Source organism: Gopherus flavomarginatus, chromosome 2, assembly GCF_025201925.1.
Source record: "Gopherus flavomarginatus isolate rGopFla2 chromosome 2, rGopFla2.mat.asm, whole genome shotgun sequence".
Taxonomy (NCBI): Eukaryota; Metazoa; Chordata; order Testudines; family Testudinidae; genus Gopherus; species Gopherus flavomarginatus.
In genome coordinates this window covers 279,125,132-279,151,152 of record NC_066618.1, presented here as the reverse complement: position 1 = coordinate 279,151,152, position 26,021 = coordinate 279,125,132, and the positions used below count along the sequence as shown (strand labels likewise).

General features: G+C 39.2%; 1 protein-coding gene across 4 annotated transcripts in view; it reads right to left on the bottom strand.

Moving 5' to 3' along the window:
- Window positions 1–26,021, bottom strand: part of TBC1D31 (TBC1 domain family member 31) — a 42,529-nt gene that overhangs the window by 3,384 nt on the left and 13,124 nt on the right. For 3 of the 4 annotated variants that reach the window (XM_050940677.1, XM_050940679.1, XM_050940680.1), the window contains 17 exons: window positions 25,254–25,405; window positions 24,649–24,808; window positions 23,944–24,144; window positions 22,524–22,700; window positions 20,529–20,608; window positions 20,296–20,442; window positions 19,764–19,897; window positions 18,372–18,505; window positions 17,490–17,669; window positions 16,270–16,502; window positions 14,375–14,527; window positions 13,353–13,488; window positions 12,846–12,938; window positions 8,629–8,769; window positions 6,991–7,185; window positions 6,408–6,558; window positions 3,956–4,087 (listed from right to left, as the gene is read on the bottom strand). In XM_050940677.1, coding sequence (XP_050796634.1) covers window positions 3,956–4,087; window positions 6,408–6,558; window positions 6,991–7,185; window positions 8,629–8,769; window positions 12,846–12,938; window positions 13,353–13,488; window positions 14,375–14,527; window positions 16,270–16,502; window positions 17,490–17,669; window positions 18,372–18,505; window positions 19,764–19,897; window positions 20,296–20,442; window positions 20,529–20,608; window positions 22,524–22,700; window positions 23,944–24,144; window positions 24,649–24,808; window positions 25,254–25,405 — 2,599 coding nt within the window. The remainder of the gene's footprint in view (window positions 1–3,955; window positions 4,088–6,407; window positions 6,559–6,990; window positions 7,186–8,628; window positions 8,770–12,845; window positions 12,939–13,352; window positions 13,489–14,374; window positions 14,528–16,269; window positions 16,503–17,489; window positions 17,670–18,371; window positions 18,506–19,763; window positions 19,898–20,295; window positions 20,443–20,528; window positions 20,609–22,523; window positions 22,701–23,943; window positions 24,145–24,648; window positions 24,809–25,253; window positions 25,406–26,021) is intronic. The other variant, XM_050940678.1, reaches the window with a different exon arrangement.

The following is a 26,021-nucleotide window of genomic DNA, read 5'->3' as shown; positions in this document are numbered from 1 at the left end:
TCCCCTGGGCGTGCCACGTCCTCACTTCTCCTCCCAGTGCTTGCTGCTGCAAAACAGCTGTTTCGCGGCACAACAAGCTCTGAGAGGGAGGGGGGAGGAGCGGGAATGTGATGCATTCAGGGGAGTAGGTGGGGAAGAGGCAGAGTGGGGATTTGGGGAAGGGGTTGGAAGGGGGCAGGGAGGGGGCAGAGTTGGGGTGGGGACTTTGGGGAAGGGGTGGAGTCAGGGCAGGTTGAGGGGGGGTCGAGCACCCACCGGTGCCAGCAGAAGTCGACACCTATGCCTATAATTAACATAATAAAAAGTGTACTGAGCAAAGATTTAATAGTAGGAAGCTGTAGTGAGGTTTCAGATTACAGCTTCCAAATTGGATAAAAATATTATAGTAAAGTGCAGTGTAAAGGCTAAATATTAAGATTTTCTTAGTAATTTATATAAATTACCATAACGTGAAGCATTACTAATTAAAACCAAATGTGTCAAATTACCAGAATACATTTTGTGATGTGCTCTTTTGTTTGCTCACTTACTAGCTGGTAAAATTCAGTCATTTTCAGAGTTCGCAGTAAGGAGTACACATTAGTAAAGCTCTACTGTAAAAATTCGTACCTACTTAATAACGATGTTGAGGATTGATTTTAATGTTTGTAAAGCTTCTTTGGATGCTCAGATGAGTTGTTATTAAAGTGTGGTTTGGCCATACTTTATTTTTAAATTCTTTATAACTGTGTGATGAACTCCTGAGTTCTAATCTTGTCTCTGACACATACTCACCTTGTGATAAATTGCTTAACACCTCTGCCTCTGTCTCCTCCTTTATAAACCGTGAATAATACCTACTTTATTGGAGTCCTTTGAGGACTGTCTGTAAAAGTGCTTTGAAGTTGACAGTTGCTGTAGTAGTATTATTTATAATTTATCATGGAGCCTGGTCTCCAAAGAATCCTTATTGCATCAGGGTAATATGCAGAATCTCACAGGAAATCTTACAGAACTGTCAGTCTTCTGTTGCAATAAAACTGGATCCTTCATAAAGGTGAGTGTTGAGTCAAGTTCCCTACAGCCCAGTAAAATGTTTGCTTTCTTGTGTTATATATGTTACATTCTCTACTCCCATCTCTCCCCTTCCTCCCTCTCCCCACATGCCTATAACTACAGCCAATTCTATTGAAGAAACCTTAATAGTGTTCAGCTTATTTTTGGCACGTTTGAACACACTTGGAATGTGTTTTCAGTGCAGAAAATAGCCACATAGGGAAACCTGAAAATTGTTTAAAAATCTCTGTATTTCCTCTTGTCTAACTATTCATCTGGAAAAATAACTAGTTTTCAGGCCAAAAACTAGCCCTTTCACCCTATCTGAGTTTTTTCATTTTATTGGGTATGTTTTGTATAATTCCTCCTGTGAGTTTGATTTTATTATTTTTTTTAAAGAAAACCAATTAAAAACAAAACAAAAAAAGGTAGGAGAATACAGTTCTTTACAATCACTAACCTAGAACCCTGTGTAAGAATTTCAGGATCATTAAAATGTCAGTTATCTATTTTTACATAATTCAGAGGTATCTATGTTGAAACATACTGAACTACTGTGTAATGAGCAAATAGTCAATTTGTATAAATCCCTTTCACGCTCTTTCCCTCACCAAAGTTATACACTGAAAAGTAAAGTAATAGCTTGTAAGATAGGGAAAAATAAATGTAATTAGTTTTACCAGGCTAGGTACAGTCATTTATCATAAGAAAAGTTGGTAAAATACTTAAAAAATAAATTATATAGAAAAACTGTTACCCACAAGGAACCATCACTACCTGAAGCAAATATGCGGAGTTGTGGAGAGCACACCAAATAGGTCTGCATTCTATTACAATTAACTCTTTGGTGTTGATTATGTAACCTCACCATAATTACAAAGGCATTTGGTATTGGTACATTTTATTAACATACTACAGTATGTTGAGAAGATAAACCATCTAAACTTATTACTGTAAAGTATCTGATACACGCTAGCAGTTAACGTTAAATACATTGGAGCTAAAGATAACTGCCAGATTCATTACCACAATGAACAGTGCAAGGAGGAGGGTTAAAACCAGAGGAAGAGTCATTTGAATCAGTGAGAGGCACCACTGAATAGGAAAAATAATAAAATGAAACTGATTACATCTGTAATAATGCCTTACACTTTTAGGGCCTTACCCAAGGCCCACTGAAATCAGTGGGAATCTTTTCATTGACTTCATAGGAGTTGGACCAGACCCAAATATGCTTTGCATCTAGAGTTTGCAAAGTTCAAGTTATACAGTGAACATTTACAGCAGGGGTGGGCAAACTTTTTGGCCCGAGGGCCACATTTGGGTGGGGAAATTGCATGCAAGGCCATGAATTTAGGGCTGGGACAGGGGTTTTGAGTGCGGGAGGTAGTGCGGTGTGCAGGAAGGGCTCAAGGCAGGGGGTTGTGGTGGAGGAGGAGTGCAGGGTGTATGAGGGGGCTCACGGCAGGGGGTTAGGGTGCAGGAGGGGGTGCGGAGTGTGGGAGGGGGCTCAGGGCAGGAGAGGTGCAGAGTGCGGGAGGGGGTCTCGGCACGGGTTGGGGGCTCAGGATGGGGTTGGGGGTGCAGGAGGGGTGCGGCATGGGGCTCAGGGCAGGGGGTTGGGAAGCCAGGGCAGGGGATTGGGGTGCAGGAGGGGAGTGGGATGCAGGCAAGGTGCAGCAGGGGGCTCAGGGCAGGGGGTGCAGAGGTGTTTGGGGTGTGGGCTCTGACCTGGCGCCACTTACCTGGAGTCGCTCCACAGTGGCAGTGGCGAGCAGCGGGGCTCAGGCAGGCTGCCTGCCCGCCCTGGCTCCACACCGCTCCTGGAAGTGGCCAGCATCACGTCCCTTCAGCCCCTGGGGATGAGGGGCAGAGAACTCCACATGCTGCTCTTGCCTGCATTCCTAGCCAATGGGAGCTGCTGGGGGCGATGCCTGCAGACGAGGGCAGCGTGCAGAGCCCTCTGCCTCCCATCCCCTCGGGTTGCAGGAATATGGTCCCGGCCGCTTCTGGGAGTGGTGCGGGGCCTGCAGCGCTACAGGGATGGCAATCCCACGGATCAGATCCAAAGCCCTGACGAGCCGGATCCGGCCTGAGGGCCGCAATTTGCCCACCCTGATCTAGTCTGACCTGTATGAGATTCAGGTTTTTCATGACTAAAGTAGTACAAAGTTATTTCTTGTTGGAGAATAATACTGCAGGGCTTTGTCTTTAATATATAACAAGACAATTACTGCACTTTTATTCCTTCGTTCAGTCCCTTGATTACTCAGGAGACAGCTCTTAATACTACAAGTGGAGAGCAACTCCTACTTCCTAGGGGTTCTTTTAGGTCCTTTGCAAAATGTATCATTACTGTGCTGCACTTTGTGGCAAACGGAGAAGCTAAAGTGTTATTAAAGTTTCAAAGGTATCAAGGTTTCCTGTGGTGTTAGGAGGATTTCACCAATAAGATGTGCAACTAAAGAATAGCTTTTAACAAGCATTTTCACTGGCTGTAGAAGCAGACCCAGCCCAGAATAGATAATTAGAGATAATTAGATTAGATATTTATTGGCCACAACAAATGAGTCCTGTCAAGATGATTTGAATGACAGGTAATTCTACATTTTCTCCACTCTGAAAAGCCACAGACAGCTATGAAATGGTGTTTAAGCCATAGATAGAAATGCAAATTCCATACAAATATGGGATGAAGATACAGTTGGGTCTAACACGAGAGGCATCTCTCATAATCCAGCAGAGTTGAGTTGCCTACTGCCTTTACAAGTACTGTTTTTTAAAAGGATTTTTCAGGTGTGAAATCAATTAAAAATAAATCTGCACATTTCCCAAAGACTGATTCACCCACCTTGGTGCCCAGGTAATACTTCCAAAATTAGAAGTGAGAGAAAGACTATTTCAAAGTTTAGCAACTTACAGTGTGCTGAGGACTCTGCTGTAGATAAGTCATTTAGACAGACATATCCTGACTTGGGTTGGGCTTCCCTTGGCACCTGCTGGAATTTTAAATCTTGCTGTACACACCCAGGCTTTAAATCACGCACTCTCTCTGTGGGAAAGGGAGAGAAGTTTCTTTGTAAACTGTAAGAATTGAATAGCTAATGGTTATTAAAAGCCAATTTTCCAGCCCCTACTTAATTGGAGCTGCCTGCACACTAAATCTAAGACTATGTCTTCACATTGGATTACTACACAGCAAGCCAGGGTGCAAATCTACAGAGTGCCACCTTGCTACACAGTAATGTCCCATGTGAACACTGCAACAGTGCAGCAACAGTCCTGGTGTGAAGCATAGCATATGATTAGAAAGCATGGTATGCTAAATTGCACTTTGGGACTTTCACTGGGCTGTAGCAGTGTTCGCATGGGATATTGCTGCATGGCAAGGTGGCATGCTGTACATTTGCACCTGGCTTGCCATGTAGTTACTCACTGTGAAGACAGCAAAGAATCCTGTGGTACCTTATAGTCTATAAGGTGCCACAGGATTCTTTGCTGCTTTTATAGATCCAGACTAACATGGCTACCCCTCCGATACTCGTCACTGTGAAGACACGGCCCTAGATTTAGTGTGCAGGCAGCTCCAGTTAAGTAGGGATTGGAAAATTTATAACAAAAATTGTTAGTCTGTGGGGCCAAGACTACACAATTTTACTAAATTGTGATTTTCAGAAACTATAGGTCCCACAATGCAATATTTTTTAAAATATGAGTGACTAAACTAATGACAAATGAGCCATTAAGATACAGATAGAATATATGTACTCTTTGCTGCTTTTACGGATAGAATATTGCATACTGGGACTTGTAGTCTTAGGGGGTGGCACCTTGAGTAAGAAGACTAAGACAACTGAAATTTAGTTCACATTATGTGAATTAGGCACTTCCAGCAAGCTACCCTTGTGACCTCACTTGGACAAACTGTGTGTGTGTGTGTGTGTGTGTGTGTGTGTGTGTGTGTGTGTGTGTGTGTGTGTGTGTGTGTGTGTGTGTGTGTGTGTGTGTGTGTGTGTGTGTGTGTGTGTGTGTGTGTGTGTGTGTGTGTGTGTGTGTGTGTGTGTGTGTGTGTGTGTGTAAGGTAATAAGGAGTGGGGCCTGATCATTTTGTTGGTGTTTCTCTCTCAATAGTTTTTTAAACAGCAGAGGAAGAAAAAACTTTTTAAAAAAATTTCTGGAGTTATTATTTAAACAGTGCTCTATTATAACATAATTTAACATTTCTGGTTCAATGAAAATTTAAAGAACGCTACGCCCTCTCATTCAGTTTATTTACAAACCCAACAAACATTTAAAACAATATAAAGTAGGGGTTCATTTTTGTGGGTGGAAATCAACTGTGGGTGCCCACTGCAGAATTTAGATTCTTAACTACGTATAGAAGTAAATTAGCTTCTAAATGTTGTTATTTGTGTTTGCAATTGATGGAGGAGACCAAATAAAGGTCTTTTAAAAGTTTGGCCCTATTTTCAGTCTTATGGATGGATATCTGGCATGTACTAGAATTCAAAATGATCTTGACAAACTGCTGAAATGGTCTGAAATAAACAGGATGAAATTCAATAAGGACAAATGCAGAGCACTACACTTAGCAAGGAATAATCAGCTGCACAAATACAAAATGGGAAATGACTGCCTAGGAAGGAGTACTGGAGAAAAGAATCTGGGAGTTACAGTTGATCACAAGCTAAATATGAGTCAACAATGCAATACTGTTGCAAAAAGAGTGGATATCATTCTGGGATATATTAGGAGTGTTGTAAGCAAGACATAAGAAGAAATTCCTCCATTCTACTCAATACTGATAAGGCCTCAACTGGAATGCTGTGTCCAAATATGGGCACCACACTTTGGGAAAGATGTGGACAAATTGGGAGAAAGTCCAGAGGAGAGTAGCAAAAACAACTGAAGGTCTAGAAAACATGACCTACAAGGAAAGACTGAAACAATTGGGTTTTTTAGTCTGGAGAAGACTGAGGGGGCATTTGATAAACAGTCTTCAAGTACATAAAAGGTTGTTTTATAGAGGATAAGGAAAAATTCTTCTGCTCATCACAGAGGACAGGACTAGAAGTAATAGGCTTAAATTCCAGCAAAGATGATTTAGGTTGGACATTAGGAGAAACTTCCTAACTGTAAGGGTAGTTAAGCACTGGAACAAATTACCTAAGGGAGGTTGTGGGATCTCCATCATTGGAGAGATGATCTAGATAATACCTAGTCCTGCCTCAGTGCAGGGGACTGGACTAGATGACCTATCGAGGTCCCTCCAGTCCTACATTTTTATATTGATAAAAATATTTACATAGATGAGTTAGTGTAATATCCATGTCATGTACACTGTAGATGGAAGTACTATATTGTATGCTCACCAAAATAGCCATCTTCACTTTGTAGCTTTTCAGCCAGTTCTATTGCATCGTTCATTTCATCTTCTAAGAACTGCTTCCTCCGTGCGTCCAAAGCAGCAACAGCTAGCTGCTCTGCTTCCAGCTGAGCTCTTTTCTCTGTAACTTCTTCCCACTATACAACAGACACATTTCAGTACACTTTCGATAAAAGTGCAACGTGCAAAAAGCAAGCTTCACAGAAAGCCGTTTGAATGATTTCAAATTACATACCATCATTAATTAACACAAAAAATGGCAGTAAGACACTGAGTTAATGTTTTCTACTTTTGAGAAGAGCTATTGCTGATGCTCACCAGGGTCCTCTTGAGGCAGCTAAAGGGAGGTAAACGATATTATTCTGGGCCTAGACTAGGAAAAACATTGAGTTTAGCTATACACTGTTAGTTGACCAGCAAAATCAGGGAAAAGACATTAAGGTAAAAAAACAAATTTTGGGGGACACATTTTTGATAAAAACCTTTTGACTTTCCATTCTGCACCATGCCACAGCCACACGCTTTTGTCTTTTGCACGTCATCTCCCCAGAAATGCAAAAACATGTTACCCTTTTATCCTCCTCTGCCTTCATTGCTTTCAGCAACTCTGCTTCTTTTACTCTGTTGTCATGAAGAAGTTTAGCTATCTGTTCATAATGTGACTCGCGGTCCAGATCATCACATCTTTGTTTATACAAGGCTTGGATTCTCCAGTCTGTGTCGACGCACTTCTGATCAGCTTTTGCTAAACTTTCTTCAGCCAGCTAAGAAAAAGTGATCAGCGAAATGCACTTACTTTAACTTTAGCACTGTATCCAACTACAGATAAATAACAACGTTCTCCATTCAAACTTAAATTTATTTCACTGCCATTGTTAAAGATCTTTACCAACAATAGGTGCCAGAGAATTATCGCTGGAGTAGAGCTCCCCTTTATACCCTACAGCAAATTGTTTCTTTACAAGCCTCTCCCTTTGCTTATCTCTCACCTCTGCTATCTTCTTATTTATACATGGGGCATATTTTAAAGAAGGCTTAACTGAACCTTTAATATTTTAGGGGTGCCATTTTGCTAACATTGAAATATTTACCTGATTTGCAAGTACAATTAAATCAGACACCTACATACTACTACCATTTCTACCCACAGTTAACTGCACCCACAAAATTGAAGGCAGATTAAAAAAGTTCAAACGTATATGATTATTTCTGGACAAACTACAGAGACAGTTGCTAAGCACTGGGACAGTGGGTAAGCTTCAACTGTCTTTCAACTGTGCTGCTAAGAGTTCTGAGCTTGAAAACCCAAACAAGTTCGTAATGCCTAGCTGGATGCATTTGTTGAGTGCTGTAATTTGGAAGTCAATGTCTATAGCAGTGGTGGCCAACCTGAGCCTGAGAAGGAGTCAGAATTTACCAATGTACATTGCCAAAGAGCCACAGTAATATGCCAGCAGCCCCCCATCAGTTCCCACCCCCCACCTCCCCACTCCCAGCGCCTTCCACTCACTGGCAGCCCTCCCTCCCCACACCTCTCTATCAGCTGTTTCCTGGCATGCAGGAGCCTGGGGGGGGAGAGGAGAGGGAGGAGCGAGGGAGAGGGAGGAGCGAGGGGGCAGGAAGGAGTGGCGTGAGGGCAGGGCCTGTGGCAGAGCTAGGGGTTGAGCAGTGAGCACCCCCGGCACATTGGAAAATTAGCGCCTATAGCTCCAGCCCTGGAGTCGGTGCTTATACAAGGAGCCGCATATTAACTTCTGAAGAGCCGCATGTGGCACCAGAGTCACTGGTTGGCCACCTCTGGTCTACAGTTAAATTGCCTGCTGATTCCCACCAAGTCTTTAGAGAGCATCACTTGTGTCCACAAAGAACCAAAACCCAGATGTTTGTGGCCTTGAGATCCAACATTCTTGACAGAAAGATAAACTGGGAACCAGCAGTATCTACTAGAAGAGTCATGCTAATTCTTGTATATCTTCCAGTCTCTGGGGAAGACAAAGGAGAGCTTTCACTCAAGCAGCGCCTAGCAGGACTTCAATATACTCCAACTGTCTGAACAGCATTTAAAGTGGGATTCTTTGCATAAGGTCAAAATATAGTAAGTATAGTTGTCACGAAAAATTAGAATTCCTTTTCTTTGAAAGATTTTCATGCTTGTTTGCAGGAAGAGGCATTCCTTCCAAATATACAAGTTAAATCCATTTTCTTACCACCTGTGCTTTACGGTCCTCATCCCGATCAATTTCTATCAACCTCTGAACTAGATGTTCTTCAAGATCAGCCCTTCTTCGACTGGCATCTATCTCCCCTTTTACTTCCTGTGTCACTGTCTCTTGATTTTTGACAAGTTGCTGTAAAAACCGTTGTGCATAAAAATACAATAATGAAGCTAATACTATACATTAAAGATAATTACGGCTTTTTCATATTAAAAACTTCACTGCAGAAATGAACATGTTCAAGGATATCAAATACACCCCACCCTAATACATTTCATAACCAACCGTGAGTATCTCCCTCCCCCATACTGCTTTATCCACTCTATATTATCATTTACACTGCCCCAAGTCACCAAGGTGATTCTACAGTTTATGCTGACATAACTCCATTCAATGGACTTCAATGGAATTACCCCAAAGTAAAGCTGAATACTATTGTGATGAACCAGGCCCATTGTAAACATGTTGTACATCTATAGCACCTTTTATCCAAGGATCTCAAAATACTTCAAATTTGAATTAAGTTTCACAGCACCAATGCGAGATACAGAGATATCATCATACCCACTATCCCAATGGTAAACTAGGGCACAGAGAAATTAAATGATTTGCTAAAGGCCATACAAGTCAGTAGCACAGCTAGAAATCCTGACTCTCAGTATCCTTTTCTAAAATGGACCAGTTAGTTAAATAAGCACTACCCTCTTATCCTGCAGGTCCTGATCGTTATAAGGCTAATTCCTTAAGCTGCTGACTTTACAGATACTGAGTATAAATAGGTTTAGACTGGCTTGTGTTGCGTAGCCACAAACACGCACACTGCAGCTGACAGTATATTTAATAAGTGAACCCTTAAAGACAGTTAACCCCATTGCGCTCCGCACAGATTTTGAAATTTCATGACAAGAAGTATTTCTTATCACATACAAGTGATGTGGAGGTGCATTTGAAAATAACTGGTCAGATTTTTCAGAAGACCACTTATGTGCATGCAAGTTGGGCTTCACATGGGTTCAAGATGGGCATAGGTGGCTTTTGAAAACCTGTCTCAATCTTTGTAACTAAAATTGGCATTTCTAAAGCTACCCGCTAGCAGCAGCATTTTTCAACAGGCGGAAAGCCACTTGTCATGTGAAACTGACTTTCTATCTTTAAGCAATAAATATTTTAAAACCCAGAAGAGTCCTTTTCTGATTTTTATAGCAGGATTACAGAATAGAAACTGCTTTATGAACAGTACTAATGAAGACATTTTGAAAGAAAAATATTCCTTTTCCATAAAAATTTACCCATCCCCTTTTTTTTTTAGTAATGCTACTGACAATTTTATACACAGACTGAGGCCTGAGAATTCAAGTGGCTCTTTAATGTATCTCCTGTGGCTTTTTGCCACACATGATATTGAGAGGACTGTGTGATTTAATTATTAACTGATCTAAATTATTAACCAATCAGGATGCTTTTACTATGTTATTAACCAACTGTAACTGATAAAATAACACTTGGCCAGTCATTCTGCTGTGAGAATTATATTTATATAATGACTAAATATTTCCCCGGTCACACTGTTTAAATACGAATATATAGTACTATAATAAATGCAACAATGAATTCACACTACTGTGGCTCTTTTGGGTAATATTGATCACTAAGTTAGCTCCTGAACCACTGAGGTCTGAGTATCACTGCATTGCTTCAGTAAACATCAGGATATTGTAGACTAACACAGGAGTTGCAAAGAGGAACAGCATTATTTTTAGACTAATTTATACTGATGGTAACTTTTTCCTCAGTAATCCTCTTCACAAAGTTACATTTGTATGTACATGAAGAAAAAAAATGGCACAAAGCAGCAGTCCTGAGGTGCCACTGACACTTTTTAATTAAAGAAAGAGGCTTTTCTCTCTCTCACTCCCCTCTCCCCAATCTCACCAAAGCAATCAAATGGAATTTGGGAACTGCAAAGGAACAATCATTCAAAACAAGTTTCTTCCAAATATTCCACAAACAATAGACAATTTTGGTAAATTCTCTGGCTACAAGATAAATTGGGATAAATCAGAAGCAATGAAGATCTCACTGGATCTAGTTGGAAGTGACCTCCTATAGGGAGATTTAGGCTATGTCTACACTATGCACCTTTTAGCAACACCGCTGTGCTGCTACAGCCATGCTGCTAAAAGGTGCACAGCATAGCCGCCCGCTGTTTGTCAGCAGGAGAGAGCTCTGCCACCGACAAAAAACTTCCACTCCTAATGAGCAGTGTCAGCTTTGTTGGCAGGTGAGCATTTCCGCTGACAAAGCATTGTTTACACCGGCACTTTTGTTGGTAAAACTTTTGTCGTTTGGGGTGTGTGTGTGTGTGTTTTCACTCCTCTGAACGACAACAGTTTTACTGACGAAAGTCCAGTGTACGCCAAGCTTTAGAGGGCAACAGACAAACCTCAGATATCTTGGTACCTGTTCCTTAAGGGAATTAAAAGCATAGTCAAGGTTAATCTAGCCCCATTAATCATGCAGTTAACAAACAGTTTAAACAGATGGCAGGCACGCTCGCTCTCTCTCACTTTCAGGAAAAATAAATAATCAAAATGAATGCTCTTCCCAAGATCATTTTTATTCTGAATTCCATATTCCTCCCTTTTATTTTACCAAAATCAACACCATGGTCAGGTCCCTCTTGTGGGACGTTGGTAACAAACCCAGAATCTCCTACATAGATTACAGCTCCCTGTCAAGACAGGTGGTTTTAGATTTCCCAGCTTTGAACTTTACCAGACAATAATTTTAGCCAAGCAGCATAGTGGCTCATTCCCTCATGGTGTAGAACCCTGGGCTGTCTCCGGCTGGAAGCAGAATTTGTTGCTCCTTTACCCCTTTCCAATGCACTGCCCTCAGATTACTACCAATTCCCTAAAGAGCATTTACCAAACTATTGTGGCAGCCAAAAATAATTGGCATATTATGTCCACTAAATTTAAAAAAGTCATCCCCTTCTACATATTAGGGCCTCTATCTGGGGTAACGTAAAACTCTGTACACGCAACTCCAGACTGGATTAGGAAAGGGATTCTGACCATCAGTCAATTTAATGTAAATGATACCTTCCTCCCTTTTACAACATCAAAAGAAAGGTTCAAGCTAGAGATTAAGAAGGAATGGCAATATATGCAACTAAAACATGCCATCTCTGATCTGTTTGGCCCTGATGCCTGCGCCACCCATGACCCTCCTGAACTGCTTTCATTTCTCCAGATATTATCCAGATTGCCAAGACCTATGGCAACATCATGTGCACACTTGGCCTGCGAGTTTGAATTAAACACAGATTCCCTAAAAAAGAGATGGGAGAAGGAACTAGGCCAATTATTCTCTCCTAACCAATGAAAACAAATTTTAGTCAGTGCTCTGAACTGTTCCTTGGACCTCCACTTAAGATTAATCCAGCAGAAAAATCACATGGAAGATGCATTGGACCCCACTCCAACTATTCAAAACATGTAGCAATAAGTGAAAAAAATGCACACTTAACCCATATGCTCTAAAAATGCTCCTATACCTGTATGTTTTGGGAAGAACTTAATTGCAGTTAATTTTTTCCTATCAAATAAAATTGTATTACAAACTAAACCTAACGTATGTTGATTGGAAGCTGAATACATCTGAAAAAGCTCACAATTACCTAAAGATTAGTACTACAAAAACGGAAATCCAAAAACCACCAGTATTTGAAGACTGGAGCATAGACATCGTAAACTTGGCCACCAAGGAAAGAATTGTATACGGTAACAAATATCTAAAAAAAATTTTCAGAAACATGAGATGTTTTCCTGGAAGTATCTGAATGATCTGGTTAAATGCATGAAGCCCACCACTTGCCTCTCCTTCCTCTATATCCACTTCCTTCCGTCTCTATACTCCTCCTCTGAATTTTGCTTCTATTCTTTATCTTATTTCAATACTTTAACTAGTTGGATTTTTATAAACAAATGTTGTTTGTTTGTAAGTTATGTAATACAAATACTTCATTTATATTTTAAGCATTCATATCATCTATAATTCAGTATTTCAAGTATAGCTAAGATTAGGTAGCAAATGATTAATATATTTGAGATGTATAATTTGTTTTTTCTGTGCACATTTTAAAAATTTAACAAAAAATATATAGAAATAACCCAAGAGACTGTATGTAGTTCATTGCCATGTACCTGTTCAAAAAGCTGTCTTTGGGATTCAAGTTCCATTTGCCGCACTTCTACATCTTGCACAGTAGCAGCTGTTTCTCGCTCTCTCATGGACACCTAAAGGAAAGAAATATACACATAAAAACCCCAAAATGGAAATGTTGTTTTTTCTTTACCACCATCTTTCCTTTCCTTTCCCTGCACACACATACATTTTAAAATACTCCAGTTAGTAGGTTCAGAACCTTAGGCAGCTCACTTCATTTTTCAGCAATGCCAATATTTGGATCAATCTGGCTTTTCTCAGGAAATTTTGCTAATTTAAGTATACTGTGTGGACAGCAGCAGGTGCCAAATTAAACTATATAAATATAAATGAATCAGACAACTGCCCAACTTTGGCTAAATACATCTTGTTTCACAAAACATGCTACAATTGGTTTCATTAGCTATCATAAGTTATGAATTTTTTCTTATTTACTTCTCGTAATAAACATTGGAGGAAATATTGCTTAGATGAGGAAAACAAACCTTTCTTGCAATTTCATCATCCAGACGTTTTAGCTCTGTTTGACGCTGATCCTGCTGATGTTTCAGGAAACGCCTTCTTGCAGCATCCAATAGCTGCAGCTCCTTTACTTTCAACTCTCTTTTCACAGCTGTTAGTCTTCAAAACAAAAATAAAATAGGAACGAATAAACCTTTACTGGTGGAAGGCTGACACTGAAGAGTGTGATGTTCCATAATAGTTAACCATTACCTGTCATGAACTACTCTCTTTAACTCTTGACATAATAGTTTTGTTTTGGAAATGAAAACTGCACTGTTATAAGACAAATTTAAATCCAAAGAGTGGCACTCTCGCCCCATTTCCCACAAAAGTCCCATCAATTCTACACTATTGGTGTCAATTAAAAAAAAAAAAAAGGCACTTTAGTTTGTTGAGAGAAATTCACAATAATATTACACCACCTCCTGACCAGAATTGTACTCCTCATTCATTAGTAGATAAGGAAAGTCACTTAACCCCTTTAGTCCACAACTCTCAATAAAAAAAAAAGCCAATTAAAAAACCGCCAATAGAAATTTGAGAATATGCACCCTCATTAACATAAATAACTTCTATCACAGTCGCAGCTAAAGGCAACAACTGAAATTGAAGCTCCACTGCACAAACACATAGTGAAAGAGGCAGGTACGTAAGCGGTTTGGGAAGAGAAAAAGTGAGACTGGAGACGTATGTGACTTGCCCACGGTCACAGAGCAGGTCAATGGCAGAACCAGGAACAGAATCCCGATTTCCTGATTCCCAGACCAGTGCCCTACCCACTAGACCGCGCTGCTTCCGCATATTACAATTTGAACAAAATGGTGGCTATCTAGGGTGACCAGATCACAAGTGTAAAAAATCGGGATGGGGGTGGGGATAATAGGTGCCCATATAAGAAAAAGCCCCCAAAATCGGGACCTCTGGTCACCCTATGGCCATCTCTGTCCCTACTTGTGATAAAATATTTAATAGCAGGGTGCTGTAGCCATGGTTCTACTAATACCTCTGTCTTTGATCTGCCAGTTTTTCCTCTTCTTGCAGCAAAATTTTTCTCCTCTGTTCTTCAGCCTCACGAAGCAGTTCTTGCTTCCGATACCAGGCCTCATCTTCAACTTTTCGCTGTACTGCTTTAGCTTCTATTTCGTGAACTAATTGTCTGCATAAATTTTTTTTATATATTACCATAGAAACCAAAATAGATTTCAAGAAATTATTCAGGTAGTAAAAACTTCTGGTCATATATTGGAAAAGTATTAACATTATTATAAAATCTATGTCTGTGCTCAAATTGCCCAGTGATGAAGTAGTTTGGATCATGTCTTCTAAAGTAAATTGGCTATAGCGCAAAAAGAGATCTATAATAGAAAATGAGAACTATGACAAGAGGATGAAGCTGATTGGCTTATATAGCTTCCAGCTGCATAGATGGTAAAAGGAATAGTACTCTCCAAGTGCCGAAATAGATACTAGCACTTCTCAGGCTGTTGAAGACATGTAGCTACTGAAGCAACATTTTGCAGCTGCCTTCTATTTGCAAGAGAATTTCAGATTAGTTTAACTATAAAATGGCTTATCTGCTAAAATCAAAATTTTCAAACCTGGGTGACTGAAGTCAGGCACTAAAAGCCTTATTTAGATGCTTAAGTGAAACTGACCTAATTTTCAGGTGCTGAAAATCCACGGTTCCTGCTGATTTCAATGGAGAGCAGAGAATTCTCAGCATCTCTGGAAGTCATCTCACTTTTACTTTGCCATCTTAATGTGGATTTATGTGCCTGACTTTAGCACTCAAGTTTGAAAATTTTGACCTAGGTGTTTTCAGAGAACTAACAAACAGGTTGATTTTAAGCTTAACATTACTTCAGCAATTAATGCTGGCTAATCCATTTAACTAAAAAATCCAACAGGCCAAGCAGAGCCATCAAAAGGTAAGGTGTAAATCTACTTTTTTATCTATTTCTCTAACCATTCTGTCCTTTCCCAAGCACATACATTTCCCTTTTTCTAGTCTTCATTAGGGTTGTCAGGTGTCCAGTTTTCTACTGGAACACCTGGTCAAAAAGGAAGCCTCGTAGCTCCGGTCAGCACTGGTGACTGGGCTGTTAAAAGTTCAGTTGGCATGGGGCTGGCAGGCTCCATGCCCAGCTCTGCATGGCTCCCTGGAACCGGCCGGCATGTCTCCCCAGCTCCTAGGCAGCCATGGGGCCTCCGCATGTTGCTCCTGCTCTGGGAACCGTGGCCAATGGGAGCTCCGGAGGACGGGGGCAGCATGCAGAGCTGCCTGGCCATGCCTCCACCAAGGAGCCAGAGGAACATGCCAGCTGCTTCCTGGGAGCTGCCTGAGGTGCCACCTGGAGCCCACACCCCTCACCCCCTGCCCCAGCCCTGAGCACTAGCCCACACCCAAACTCCCTCCCGGAGCCCACACCCCCTCCCACAGCCCAACCTCATGCCTCAGCCCTGAGCCCCCTCCTGGACTCCGAACCCTTCAGCCCCAGCCTGGAGCTCCCTCCTGCACCGCAAACCCCTCATCCCAAGCCCAACCCTAGAGCCCACCCCCACCAGCCAGAGCCTTCACCCCCCATGCAACCCCTCATTTCTGGCCCCACCCCAGAGTCCTTACCTCATCCCGCATCCCAACCCCCTGCCCCAGCCCTGTGAAAATGAGTGAGGGTGGGAGAGAGCAAGTGACGGAGGGAAGAGGGATGGTGTCAGCGAGGGACAGGGGCCTCGAAAAAGGGAGAGGGTAGGGATGGGGACTTGGGGTAGGGGAAGGGTGTTCAGTTTTGTGCGATTAGAAAGTTGGCAACCCTAGCATCACTTTAGTTTCCAGTAAATTCTATAGATATCTTCCCCCTCTCCTAATTTTAAGGTTTCCTTCTATTTTCCCATGAATACCTTTCTCGTAAGTATTCTATTTCATCCTGTCTGATCCTCTCTCGCTCCTGAGTCTGATAATCCACAATAAACTTGGGGTATTTATTAAATACTGGGTACTGGCTCTTTGTAAGTGGTATGAAGTCATCAAGCATACGTTGTGGATGGATGTCTGACGGGGTAGCTTCCATAAGATGATAGGCTTCTTTAATCACAACATTAATATCCAGATTGTTTCGATGATGGAAGAAATACTATAAGAAAAAGATTTCATTTTAAATCCTACAAAAAGTTGAACAAGTCACTATACTTTCCCAATAGGTATGTAAACATATTAGTTAATTCTGTATGCTAAAAGCTGATTAAAAGAAAATGTTGTCATCCTGGCACCACTAGTTAATATAATACATAAATAAATAATGGCTCAATTGGCTTAACCCAAACCACTAAATCCTGAAAGAACTACCTCTGCTTCACTCCCTTTACTCCAAATGCTAGGAATGTTAGTCTGCCCTCTCTCCTATATGTATATATCTTTTTGCCATACTGAGTGAAAGAAGGACAAGAAGTGCTTTCAACTCTGCTCATGAGTTATGGCCTCAATTCTGCAATACACATGAGAAGAATTTTACCCACATGAGTAATCAATTACTCACATGTGCGTCTGCAAAATTAGGCCCTAATATTTGCAAATGGAGATTTTTCCATATAAAGAATGATTTTCTTCCCCCAATGCTCTCCATAACTTCAGAGGTACAATAAAATATTTTCATTTTAGTTGAGAGGAAGTCAACCAAGACTGCCTCACTGTGCTTGCATTTTAGAAGGCAAAATAACGAAGCATCAAAATGCCAGAACCACTTTATATTGTCCTAACATACAGATGTCAATCCTGTGTCCAGAAAGAGAACCAGAAAACAAAGAATAGTTTAATGCATAATGAATTTTCCATATTTAAAAAACATTTTCCTAGGCAACAAAAGAATTTCTGCAAGGTCTTAAGTTTCTTTATATTCCTCTTTGTCCACACAACCAAGTGCAGTAAATTGATTAATATTTTATTCATTCCACAGTGAATATATCAGATACTAGAGGACATTGGTCAAACTGGCACAGTATAACTAACATTCAACTGTAACTTTTCTTTCTAAGCTCTCTAAAAATAAATATTATACACTATACTGTTCTGAACTACCTAATATAGGTAGGCAAGGCTCTAACTTACATAGTGAGATGTTTACCTCAAAGTCCTCTGTTTGATTACAGTGAAGCAAAGGAGCTCTGGAACATATGATATAGGCAGCAACCACCATGAGAAAGTATGAAGGATGGTTGGAAAAGATATTATCAAACACTTTCAGCCATTCTTCTCTTGTTAGAACCTCAGAGAACAATGTTTCTAGAAGAGGCCAGGCATATAGCTAAATTAATTGGGAAAATTAATAAAATAATCCATTAGTAGAGCTTCTCAGTTCCCATCATAGAAATATTACAAAGGAAGACAAATCTGAATGTGTAGGGGGACCTTTCCTATCTGATGTTGAGATTTTATCTACTTGTAAATACACAGCACATTAGAACTATACCAAAACATACAAAGATAAGGTCCTCACCATATACAACTGATGAACTAGATGTGGTTACATAAATATATTTCTTACCTCTCTCATTCTTACTTTCTTCTCTTTCATTTACTTTCTTAGTGACTAGATAATTAGTAATATATAAATTAACTGTATATATTAGCTTAATTAAATATTTGTTTTATGTTACTGTATCTGTTCACTGAATTCAGTCACCACAATTGTGTTTATTTTAAAAACCAAGATAAAATTATATAAAACATGGATTTATAATTTTCCCGGATAGATTTCTGAATCTATACGATTGCAAGAAAGGGCAACTTTAAGTCCTACTAAAAGCATGTGTAAGGAGACACATGATGTAATGCAACAGGATAAGCTGCAGGCAAATGATCATATGTTCTTTATACTCCTATAAGTACACATTTTACTCTGAATTCATTTAATGAGCAAATAAAGGTATAAACTAAAATGAGGCCTTTGAACACTGCCATTTATGTACAGTTATATATAAACTATGAAGCTACGTTGGAGTTTTACCTGTGAAGTCACATTGTAGTTTATTAAATGTTGAAGCAATTCTTTGTCATGATGTGCCAAGATATTTTCCACCATACTAAGGACATTGACTGGAGGATTAGGAAAATACTCAAACCAGTGTTGACACCAATTAACTACAAAAGGAATAAAACAAACCACTTGTAGCTTAATCCCTCTGACACTGAGGGATGGCACACTACTGAAATCATCTTACTTTTCAAATGATGTTCCTTCCACTTTGATTCATATACTTACATTACATTATTTACAAATTCAACGTTCTATAATCTGCAGACCCACTAAACAGAGGTTTTGTTTTATAATATCTCTACTACACATATATCTGTTATTCAATGTATATATTTACTTCTTCACACAACACATGGTCAACCTATGGAACTCGCTGCCATGGAATGTTGTGAAGGCCAAAAGTTTAACATGGTTCCAAAAAGAATTAGATAATTTCATGGAGGACAGGTCAATCAATGGCTACTAGCCAAGATGGTCAGGAATGCAACCTCATGCCCCAGGTGGTTCCTAAAGCTCCAACTGACAGAAGTTGGGACTGGATGACAGAGGATGGATCACTCAAAATTGCATGTTCTGTTCATTCCCTCTGCAGCATCTGGCACTAGCCACTGTCAGAATAAAGGATACTGGGGTAGATGGACCATTGGTCTGACTCAGTATGGTCACTCTTATATTCTTAATACAAAGATGTTCTTTTTAATCCCATTGTAATGAGCTTTTATGGTTGGGTCACTGAGCATCAAAATATTTTTAACCTGTTAGGACCAAATCTGGATACTTATTTTGCAACCAAACTATGTATTCTGCAAAATGGGTTTTTATGAAAGGTTACTCTATGCTATGTGTGCACTTTGCAGCAGCTGCAATGACTAATTTCAGTGCAAGATACTTTAAATTTACTATTTTTCTTCAGAAGCCAAGCTACTAAATGCTAGCTGTCCTAATCAAGTGATAACTCCAGCTTAGTACAATAAATATTTTAAACTGAGACGGGTATTTCTTCTGACTACTGTCACACCAGGTCTCAAGCCAGAATTTAAAGGATTAACAAGACAACAAAATTGTATTGGATAAGTGTTCTTTTACTGATTAGACTTAAAAGATACTGATAAGATAAATTGATAAAGATGCCTATTAAAAGTCAATATAAGGAAGTTAAATTGTTTGTAAGCTATGATTTATTTATTTTTTGCAACAGCTGCATTTTATCATACTTCCTGGTGGATGCCTTTTATACATTTTAAAACAGTAAATGAACTCCTCAGTGACCTATAAGAGAATTCATGCACACCACTTTGTTTCAAGCAACGCAAATTTGGGGAAACTAAATAAGTTACGTATGTGATAAAAATCCTTGCTTACCTATTACAGTAGCAACAACTTCAAAGCAGATCAGCTGGTTGTTCTGAAATAATTTTACAAATGGGAAGGCTAGCAGAGGAATGTATGGTGTCTCACCAAAGATAGCAGACCAATGAGCTAAAGCAGATAAGGTCCTGTATATAAAGACGAACAAGTACTTAGAAAATATCTGTACAGAGGAAGAAAATCATGCTTGGTTATCACAGCACAAAATGTTATAAGGCATCTGAAATTTATGATGTTAAACAGCACTGAAGAATAGCAAGAAACACTGTGGCATTCCATGAACAACTAGGCAGAAGAGTAGGGAACAATTAACTCTCTCATAGAGGTAACAGGAAATATTTTATAAACTGAAAGCATGTATAGTCATAAAACATACCAACCAGAAAACTGCTAAATAAGAACGACTTTGGTGTAATAAGAAGGTACTACTTTATGTGGGGCTTAATTTTTGCAAAATAAACCAACCTTCCACAGACATGGTCCCACTCAGATGGTTTAACATCAATGAACGTTCACATAAATTTACCTTTGTAAGACTCTCAACAGTTTCCTACTTTTCATGGGGTATTCGTCCTTTAGGTGCACAAATGCAGAATGGATACCTTTATCTATTAGGCTACTAAATGCTAAGTAGTTTTCAGGAAGTTGTAGTAAGGCACGCCAAACAAACATCCTGCAAGTAAAATGTAGATTTAGAAAAGAAAATTTCCTGTGATAAATCAGTACAGCAAAAGAGATTTTAAATCTGCCCACACCCACCTGCACTTTGCTGGATATTCTCCAAATCCTTTCAGTAAGGCTTGTAGACGTTTCTTGTTTAATCCATCTGGCAACTCATTCTACAAAATAGGAAACAAACAGTAATTTGAAATAGTGTTTTTGTTCCCATAATCTCTATCTCTGATTCATAGAGTTAGTGGACATGGTTGGTAGAGGGCATGTGGTTTTGTTTTTTAAATGTGTATTTATAATGGTCAAAACCCAGGACTGGGTGTCAGGACCCTGACTTCTAATCCCAGCTCTGCCACTGATTCACCATGTGGCTTTTGGCAAGTAATATGTTTATTTAGATTTGTTGAGTAACCGCCCTATACCAAACTTTAGGCACTATGACAAAGTTAATATAAACAACCATTCACAACATACCTAATGAAAATGGATCCTCCCTACATAAGTTTGACCTCTTTGTATATCAGTAAAGCCATTTGGTGAACAGTCACCTACCCAAGGGAAAGAGGGAGCTGTGAAGCTTACTTGTTTAAGTGGTTTGAGATCTTCAGATCAAAGGTGCCAGGAAACGTGAAGTACTATTACTTGAAAGCATTACTTAAAAAATACTGAATCAATTTCTGTTAATCTTGAGCTTTTTTATTTAAGTTTCCCTAAGGCCCAAACCAAATATAGGTTTCTAGCTTCAACGGTTTGTATATCTGAGTGTAAAATCTCTAGTCAGACCATACGGAGAAGTACTTACAATCAAGTTCATTTTTAAAATGATAGAACCTACTCTGCTAAAATATCACTTTGGGTTGAGAAAAAGCATAGAAAATTTTAGTACAAAATCATGTTTTGAGAAAATTATAAGCAAATGAAAGAGGGAGGCTATAATCATAGGACTGCAGAGGTCATCTAATCCAGTCCCCTGAAGTCCCCTAATGGAAATCGGAATTCAACCTTAAGTACATCAGCCACTAATAACAGTTACTATAGCAAGAATTTTATTTATAGTAGTACCTGCCATAGTATTTTAGGTATTTTGCAACAAAATACAAATTAAAGGCTTGATTCAATGCCTAGAGAACTCAATGGAAAGACTCCCACCGATTTCAGTGGGAGTTGGATCAGACCCTAAATCAGTGGTTCTCAACCAGGGATACATCTACCTCGGGAGGTCCGCAGAAGTCTTCCAGGGGGTACATCAACTCATGTAGATATTTGCCTAGTTTTACAACAGGCTACTTAAAAAGCACTAGCAAAGTCAGTTCAAATTAGAATTTCATACAGACAATGACTTTTGTATACTGCTCTATATACTAAAATGTAAGTCCAATATTTATATTCCAATTGATTTATTTTATAAATATATGGTAAAAATGAGAAAGTAAGCAATTTGTCAGTAACAGTGTGCTGTAACACTTTTGTATTTTTATGTCTGATTTTGTAAGCAAGTAATTTTTAAGTGAGGTGAAACTTTGGGGTACGCAAGACAAATCAGACTCCTCAAAGGGGTCCAGTAGTCTGGAAAGATTGAGAGCCACTGCCCTAAATGACTAAAAATATATATGATTAATTTACCAGTAAAGTCAGAATATAACCATAAGTTTTAAGTTTAGATATAAATAAAAAAATCAGCAACGAATGCCTTTTGCTGTAATTAATATTATTGTAAGGAGGATACACGTGATTTAAGGTAAGAATTGAGGAGAATTACAAAGGTAGTTGGAGAAGAAAATAAACAGTGGTACAGAGAGTAATGGTCATGAACTATATAGACAGCAATAAACCAAGTGAAAGCCTTGGGAAACAGTTTAAAAGTAAAGTTAAATTAGAATAACAAAGTTCTACAACAAAGATATGTAAGGAAGGTAAAAGATGCAAACAGTGCATTGGTCAGATTAAAGATTTAGCAAATGTTTGGATGTAGAAAAGTAAATTGTTGGGGAAATAGTCAATGGAGAGTTGTTTTGGCAATGAAAATCGAATACTACAAATTAGAGAAGAGAAGCATTTACAGTATTTACAATTTGCTCTTACCTCTTTATTTTCAAGTGATGTATTCACTTGTGGTTTCAGCACTCTGGTTTGAGTTTTGCTTCCTCTTGATTTCCAAGGCCTCTCTGACCTTCCTGATGTCACTCTCATTGTAAGTTTACTTGCTCCCAACTTGTCTTTGGACAAATCTTCAACTACTTTAACCAAGGGTGGTGGTGGCTAGCATCAAATAAGAATGATACAGTTAACATCTTATGACACTGTAAGAAAGAACATTTTACAATACCCACCTTTATAATGAGCACACTTTAGATTATATAGTGTTCTTTAACTTGATGACCAATGTTGAAAGATGTTTGTGTTATAAAACATGACTTAAGGAGACGCACAGTGTAAACCAAAACCCAAACAGATGTGACAAGTGAATGAAAGTTAAACACACTTAACAAGGTATGTTACAAGCAAATTTATGTAGGTTCTATCTTAATCGTGATTTTCAAATGTTGACTCAACCAGAAACAATGTATCTTCTGAATTAGATGTACAAGGATGCACACTAGTATGTGGTTTGACCAACATACAAGTATTGTTCTGTGTTTAAAATAAATTACTTCAGTGTGTGCTTGAATGTTACTATACTACTTTGTGCTTCAGAGTGCTATACAAACATTAGCTAATTCTCACAAGACACATGTAGAATGTGTAATATTTCCATGTTAAATATGAGGAAAAGTGAGTAACAAAACAGTTAACTACATTGCCAGAAAGTCCTACACAAACTCAGCATTTAAGTTGGGAATGTAAATTAGGTCACCTGACTTGAAGGCCTGTGCTCAACTCCCTTATTACGCAGTAAACCTTATATGCTTACTTTTAGTGTGTGATGATTTATGATATATGGAATTCTGGATTTAGAAAAGTGCCTCTCCCCCTATGTCTCCGTACAGAAGTTATTTCCTTAGTAAAATAAAAACTAGTCTTTATAATATGTATTATTTACATAAGGGACTAGCTCTATGATTGTTTTATAATCATGGCTTCCAAGGGAATACTTCTTGACAAACACAGCATCACAAAGCTTATTTGTGTATGCAGATAAGGCAATATCAGTTGCATGGTATTTCCAAGAAGAAAATGGACAAAAAGCTGTATGATCAAAGCCAAGATGATAAAAAAGTATGCACAGACAAAATTGCTATGAGAAGAACAGAAAAACTGGAAGATAAAAACATTTTAAGCATGTTCTAAAACAAAATTTGCAGAATAGACTGGAGTAACCACAAAGTGAAGTCTATAATCCCTATGTTGTTTATCTTGCATCCTATATTACATAGTACAATATATGTAAGTTAATGACACAAGGACAAATTGTATTTTCAGTAATGAATTTTTGGGTGGGTGAGACTGACTTTTATTGGCATCTTAATGCTGTATTTGTGATTTATTTTACGTATAACTCTACCTTATTTACGTCCTGCGTTAAAGCCTGGACACTGTATATGTTGAGGCTACCATTTTGCATTACTGATGCAATGTACCGTCCATTTGGGCTAATAGCTGCTGTGCTGATTCCCTCCTCATGATTCCCAATGTCAAACAGATGTTTGCACGTCTGTATATTGATAAATCTCATAATATTATCTTGACTTAGCACTCCAAGAACCTAGAAATAAAGGAGATTTCTATAAATTAGTCCTAATGCAAAACAGAAAAGAATGAATTCAAAATTCTGAAATAAAAAAATTTGAAGCAGCAACAGAGCAAATATTTAATATAGTAACTTTCCTGCATATAGTATAGAACAGTGGTTGGCAATCTTTCAGAAGTGGTTTGCTGAGTTTTCATTTATTCACTCTAATTTAAGGTTTCACGTGCCAGTAATACATTTTAAGTTTTTTAGAAGGTCTCTTTCTATAAGTCTATAATATATAACTAAACTATTGTTGTATGTTAAGTAAATAAGGTTTTTAAAATGTTTAAGAAGCTTCATTTAAAATTAAATTAAAATGCTGAGCCCCCTAGACTGGTGGCCAGGACCTGGGCAGTGTGAGTGCCACCGAAAATCAGCTTGCGTGCCGCCTTGAATAAGAAAAGCAAATCTCAGAAAGTATGTGATTTCAGTTAAGAAACCAAGTGATTTCGTTCTTAAATTTCCTATACAACTGACCTGATTAGAACCACCATCAAAACTATCAGGAAGGAATTCCAGATGGCGAACAGCTCGTACTTTTGTAGGCATCTGGATTATTCTTAACAGCTGTTTTGACTCCAAACACCACAAGTGAAGATGATTCGATTTTCCTCCTGTTACTAGCACCCGGCCATCTCTGCATCAGAAACAGGAGTAAGTTTGTATTAGATCAATCTAATCTACTGCTAGTTACAATCGTAGGGCCATATATTATCTTCCATGCTCAAAAATCATCACTGCTGAAGATAATTTCTGTTGTATTGTGTTGCAAGCATATAATGTTGAAAAGTGTTTTCTGTTAACTCCTCACCTTTACTGGACTGTGCAGCCCTGCATCGAGATTGTTGGAGAGAGTGATTAGTCTGCTTTTCTTTTCTGTATGAAAACCTAAATACTTTGAGGGGGCCTAAAATCTCACACTAATATTTTGACTTCTGTTAAAAATAACTTTGGTATCTAGTTTAGAGGTGAAAAACTACAGCTCAACACTTGTGCAAAACATTTTAGAAAAAGGAGAGAAAAATTTGTATTGTCTGCTAAGAATTTTGTAATATTTTCTGAGTATTTAAGCAGCAACTTACCTGGTAACGGCAAAGACTTTATAATGCAACACAGAGCCTTCTATTGGAGTTGGCAACTGGTATTTACATTGAAGAGTATCACATTCCCATGCAAAGACAGAGTTATCTTTGAAACAGCTGAGGATAGTGTTGCTTAGTGGCAGAAAGAAAACCTGAAAGAATTAATACGGAAAAGGAAAAAAATAGAATAATTTTCTAGCTAGTTGCCTTACATACTATAAAAAAAGAAAGATTACATTTGAACTTCAGAAATGTCAGAATAATATAGCAATAAGTAGGGCTCTACCAAATTCACAGCCATGAAAATCGCGTCACTGAAATCTGGTCTTTTGTGTACTTTTATCCTGTACTATACAGATTTCATGGGGGAGACCAGTGTTTCTCAAACTGGGGTCCTGACCCAAAAGAGGGCCACGTGGGTGGGGATCGCAAGGTTATTGTAGGGGGGTTACGGTATTGCCACCCTTACTTCTGCGGTGCCTTCAGAGCTGGGTGGCTGGAAAGGGGTGGCTGCTGGCCCAGGGCCCACCTCTGAAGGCAGTAGCACAGAATACCATATCACGTAGGCAGTAACACAGTAGCAATATCATACCAGGCCATCCTTACTCCTGCCCTGCTGCTGGTGGCGGCACTGCCTTCAGAGCTGGGCTCCTAGCCAGCAGCTGCAGCTCTCTGGTGAGCCAGCTCTGAAGGCAGCGCTGTCGCCAGCAGGAGCACAGAAATAGGGTGGCAATACCAAAACCCCCCTACAATAACCTTGCGCCGCTG